The sequence below is a fragment of the Amblyomma maculatum genome, chromosome 4 (assembly GCF_055883805.1).
Source record: "Amblyomma maculatum isolate TAMU_Amacu chromosome 4, ASM5588380v1, whole genome shotgun sequence".
Lineage (NCBI taxonomy): Eukaryota > Metazoa > Arthropoda > Arachnida > Ixodida > Ixodidae > Amblyomma > Amblyomma maculatum.
The window spans coordinates 176,527,365-176,533,270 of NC_139347.1; the positions used below are offsets into that span (position 1 = coordinate 176,527,365).

Below are 5,906 nucleotides of genomic sequence, written 5' to 3' on the forward strand. Positions count from 1 at the left end.
GCATCCAACATATGGCTGTCTATGTTTCACCCCGCATTCTTGCTTCTTCGCTTCTCTTTCCCTTTGAATAGCCGGGCAGATCCTCTTCATCTTTAGCGGGGCGGTCAATGCGACGTCAATACCATACCTCTTGCCTACATTTTTGAGGTCATGCGAAATTCTGTGCACATACGGTACCACTGCAACCTTCCTCTTCCTCTCACCCATGCTGGGCAGGGATTTCAGTCTGTGCGTTCTTTTAAGGCTCTTCAGTACCCGGCAACTGGCCTCAATAATAACCGCCTCCCGATAACCGGCCTTTGCAATTCTTGTCACTTGTCTTTCAAAACTCTTGCCCATGCCGTGATAACAAGATATCTTCAACGCATTTAATAGGCATGTGTTGATCATCCCATTCTTCACTAATTTGGAATGCCCCGAATTTGAGCTTAGCAACGTCTTCATCGATCTCGGGTTGTATTCCCAACAAACATTATCATCACCGAATTGAATCAATAGATCTAAATACTGCAACCGATCGTCCACTGGTTCTTCAACAGTAAATTCCAGCCCTGATCCACACTCTGTAAAAATATCCATAATGTCCTTCATTCGTTGATTGAATCCTTCACTGTCTGTGAATACTAAAATGTCGTCAACATACCTGAAGGTGAAATAATGTAAGCCCTCCAAGTTATCCTTCAGGTGTCTGTCCACGTACATTAAGAAAATGTCACTCAAGACCGGTGCAACACTCGACCAAATGCATACTCCAGCCTTCTGCGTATACAGTTTGTTCTTCCAGCCTATGAGGATGGACTCCATGTAGAACCTCAAAAGTTCAAGGAACCTTCCTACACTTACACCTGAGGCGTCAATGAAGTCACATTCATTATTGTCTTCAGTAATGCACATTTGAACACGCTTAAGAAGGCAGTCATGGGGGAGGCTATAATACAAATCCTTGACATCCATGCTGAAGCCAACACATTTTCTTGGGTTGTGTTCTTTAAGGAATACAACCAGGGCTTCAGAGTTAGGTAGCCTTAGGGGATCTGATGAAGTCAACGAGGAAAGGTATTTCTACAAATATTTGGACACTAGGTGCTGCCACGTGCTCTTCTCAAATACGATGGCTCTGAACGGAACGTCTCGTTTATGGATTTTGCCGAGAAGAATACTTCCAAATGTAATTGCTTGCGTTGTTTCACCTGTTCACGTATCAGTTCAAGCCCAAGGTCATCTAGTAGAGCCATAGCCCTCTCTTTTATCATGGTCGTTTTCATAGGAAACCTTTTGAAATTCTTCTCAACAGCAGCCTCAGCTTTTTCTTGAAACTGATTCTCAGAAAAAATAGTAAAATACCCTTCTTTATCTGATAGTATAACTCTGAGGTCTCTTGGGGCCATCCATTTTGCAATATAGTTAATAGGGCACTGTTTCACCTTTAATCCTTCTTTTGTGTGCTCTACCACTTCCAAGCACTCATGGATGCACCGCGACCTATCAGAATCTTCAACACTATTTGCAATACAGCGTGACATGGTCACCTGTTCAGCCTCATCAACTCTAGGCAAATAGAGTTGAAGATTCTGATAGGTCGCGGTGCTATCCCTAGACCCAATGTCATAGTCACCTACTGCCTGGTCTCATGCCTACGTTTTCCCTACCTTGGCATTGAAGTCGCCCATTAGTACAGTATACTGCGTCTTTACTTTTCGCATTGCCGATTCTACATCTTCGTAGAAGCTTTCAACTGCCTGGTCATCATAACTACATGTGGGCGCATAGGCCTGTACAACCTTCAGTTTATACCGCTTATTAAGCCTAATTACGATGCCTGCCACCCTCTCATTAATACTATAGAATTCACCTATATTACCCGCTATGTACTTATTGACAAGGAAACCTACTCCTAGCTCTTGCCTCTCCGGTTAACCTCGCATGCGAGGCGGATGTTCTACCGCTACGCCACCGCTGCAACAAACGGTATAAGGCTTCGAATCGGGTGGATGCTCGCGCCATCTGTTGCGGTAGCGTCCTATGATTGAGGGAATTTTCCAGCAAGCGCCTAATCACAGGCAAGGAAAGCGATATATTTTTGCTACTCGCTGAACTATTGCTTCCGTAATTAGTTTCTTTCTAATGATACCGCGAAACATTAGCTGACAGTCATAAGGTAATGTATATATGAGGTGCACCTTTATTCGAAGGGAACTGGGTCGGTTAAGTCTTTTTACAGGAAGTTTCAATAGAGGGCAATTCATAAGAATCTCTATAAGCTTTATGAATTGGAATGCGAGACACCAGAATTATATTCAAACGAAATTTATAGTGCAATCTGCGACCTACAAAAACAGGACGGTGAAAAATACTGGGGTGCCCGAGTTTGATCTCACACGAATTGTGCTTTGCACTGTAAAAATCTTACGCGACACGATCTACTTGACAAACATCGTCACGCTACTGCCAATCGGGTAAAGGAAATGATGTCCAATAGCACCCTAGTAACCAAAACGTGTGATCTGATCTCTGTGTTGGTGAGCTATAACACAGCACTATACAGTAACGTTCCTGCTACTCCTATTTCGAACCCACTAGGGAACTTCACAGGTCATATAGGTCCTTCATCAGATGATGAGTGCGCTGTTATCAATGGCTCTGTCACGTTTAAAGATATGGAACAAGAAATTTACCATTTACCCCTCCCCAAAACATGTGGCTGTGATTGCATCTCATGAGAGTTTTACAAAGCTTTTAAATATTTAACGACCCCTGTCCTGCTCCAGATTTTCACTTTAACTTTAGATGTAGGGTTCTTTCCTCGGTCATTTACTAAGAATCAAATAGTGTAAATGCCAAAGAGGACGGCATAAGAAACATTGTGCTCATTAGATGGATACAGGTCAACCATGTTGGCAAATGTGGACTACAAAATGTTTACGATAGTTCTACTAAATCGTCTGCAACATGCGATGGCGATTGTCATTGGTCTTCTTCAGACGTGTGGTTTGAGGGACCGCTCCATACAAAGTATAGCATGCATATCGCACGTACAATTCTCGAATCTTGCTCTGGCTCTTTTGAACAGCTTGGTCAACTTCAGATTGAGCTTGCATAGACATTTGACCGTGTCCGACATTTGTCCCTGTATTCTCTTCTCGAGCATGCCAATGTAGGACCACCCACACTTAAAGAGTTGCCCTTTGTTACGACAACTATTCCACTCGCTTGATTGTTAATGGTAAACTCTCAGAGCCGCTGTCAATTCGATCATTCGTGACGAAAGGCTGTCCTATGCCACCGCTACTCTTTTTCCTCTACCTAGAGGCACTTTGTTTGAGTGTACTGCCAAATAATACTATCCGTTCTTATGTTGTCTTTAGTAAAGAAGTCAAAGTGCTTGCGTACGCCTTTGTTTTACCATTCTTCTGCCTTGATAAACCCAATATCTACAAAACTATTACCACTATTGAGCAGTCTGGCGTTAAAATGAATAGCTCTAAACGTTCGGGTCTGTGGTTCGCTTCATGGGGACCAAATGCTGACTCATTATGCTGGTATTGGTCTCGTGCCCCCATTAAGTACCTTGGAGTTCCCCTTCATGCATTCAAGTCTAGTGGGCGCTACTGGAGAGAGCTGGTCCCGGCTCTTTAAAGCTTAGAATTTTGTTCCGCACCGGCTATAAATTTTTGGTAGAGCGCAGGCCTGCAACATGTTTCTGTCGACTAAAATGTATTATGTTTTGCAGGTACTCCAGTCGCGATATGCGCTGCCTACAAATATATAACCGAGCGTTTGCGACATTCATATGGTCCTCCAGTTTTGAGCCAATCAGGCTCGATAACCTGTTCAGGCGTGTATCTGCTGCCGGACTAGGTTTCACACATCTATAAGACAGACAGTTAGTTGCTCGTTTCTTCTTCCGCAATACCAAAAATCCAATTATAAGAGCTTCCAAGCAAACTAACTTTGTGAATCTTCTTCCCAACTTTGTTGTCTCTTCCAATTTTCCCCATCGATGCTTATTATTTGGTTTTATGAGGGATGTTCACGATTTAGTGCATTTTCTGGTAGTTCGCTTTTCTTAAGAGTGCTTATTCTCTCTTTCATGAAAAACCTTTATACAAAAAATTGATATATATGCTGTTACCGCCTCTAATTATAAAGTTATCTCTATTCTAGTTGTATGGGGCGTGATGTGTTGAGAAGAATGTGTAAAATGCGAATTTCGCTTTGTACTAAAAGCTTTTTTTTTAAAGTTGATGCCGAAGTTCTACCTGTCAAAGTGTGCCTTCACAAAGCAAAAATATTTTTGTTTCTTTGTCGTCTATGTGACACACACTAAAACCATCGAACACAGTTTTATTGCCTGCAAAGATGCGATATTATTTTGAAGCCATCGAACACAGTTTTGTTACCAACAAATATGCGATATTAGCACGATACGTTGTTGGGCGAGTTCCCTGCCACCCTCGTTGAAAAAATGTAAAGACAAAAAGAGATGAAGAGGCCGCGCTGCAGTTAAGGCACGAGAACGAAGCGCTTTGCGAGCCCGTAAATATAAGAACGTGAAACACAAAGACAGCGAGTCAGCATTTTCCTGAGAATCCTTATTATTGTTTTCTTGTGGCTTCTGGCACCATAACATCTTATTTTTTCGAATCAACACCGCCCGGACAACCAAACGCTGACTTAACTTGGCTGAAAATCATGTTAGCTAAATAACAAGTATATTACTTAATTAATTCAGGTATTTTCTTCGAGAACAGTTCAAACTAACAGAAGTTATTTTTATAGCACAGCGAGATGAGAAACTCCGACTGTTCTTCGCCTTAGGCCCTCGGAGGTTTTCGGCTAGCTGAACGATCATTACCAATGATGGGGAATTACGGTTTGAGATATAAACATTACACGAAACTTATTCGCTTTTATTCGTCTCGTGAGGTGCGAAAGCATTACATGTTTCACATTTGTGTTAAAGCGACCCGTTTTGCTCTATGAGCGCATTATTACAAGGTTTTGGTTTGTACTTGGAGGAAGCGCGTTGTATATGTAGTAAATTGTTTATAAAGTCATTGACCTGATGAAATCAAAATCGTTTTTAATTTTACAATTATCATTATTATTTTTTCTCTTGGTCACATCTGCCAGAAAATACGTTTCTTTCTACTGTAGTAAATTTTAGCGTACCAGTAGCATTTCTTTGAGGGCGCTGGAAAGACATATTAGAAGCCTTTCCAGGGGTTCTATTCATATAGATGGTGCCGAAATGCCAAACACTTGCATCTGTCCGTCTTGCTTAATGTCCCAGTTTTAAGCGAGTACAGCAATCGAAATCTGCGATTAGCGCGGATATAACATAAACAGATGGAAAAAACGTGGAGGGAAAAATGCAGACAACAGGAAGATTTTAATACCCGACATCTGCGAAATATTTTCAGCGTTTTGTGAGATTCCTGCTTTGATAACGTAGCAGTCGGTTTCTATGAGCAAAATATGAATTCACAGACAACGCAGTTCTTACAGCTTTTACCACCAACACATGCCAGAGTGTTATTCCTAACATTATGAATTTCATGTAGCTTAAAGAGCATACAAACTCTCCCTATAGGGACTAATACATCGTGAGTGCTTATTCCTTCAGAAATAAATATAGTTTGAAAATGCAGTGACTCGTAAGAAGGCTCTGACTTCAATTAAACTCGAAACTTCCTGCCAGTAACTGGGTTGTAGCATACGGATATTACGTGCTGTGTTTAATTTAATGCAGCACAATATTTACTGACCTGTGATGTTCGAAAGGCAATAGAAGTTCAACAAAATATCGAGTAACGACGTAAGCATGAAGGTAACAAAAAGAAATGGCCCGTCTTCAACTTACCAAAAGCAGTGCTGGCAATGGCGAGTAGAATGTAGACCTTCAT

General features: G+C 41.6%; 1 protein-coding gene across 1 annotated transcript in view; it reads right to left on the reverse strand.

Annotated features, from left to right (window-relative positions):
- The window catches only part of LOC146193535 (thrombin inhibitor hemalin-like), a 14,722-nt gene extending 8,816 nt beyond the window's left edge, over positions 1–5,906 (reverse strand). The window contains exon 1 of the mRNA XM_084600573.1: positions 5,864–5,906. Coding sequence (XP_084456699.1) covers positions 5,864–5,906 — 43 coding nt within the window. The remainder of the gene's footprint in view (positions 1–5,863) is intronic.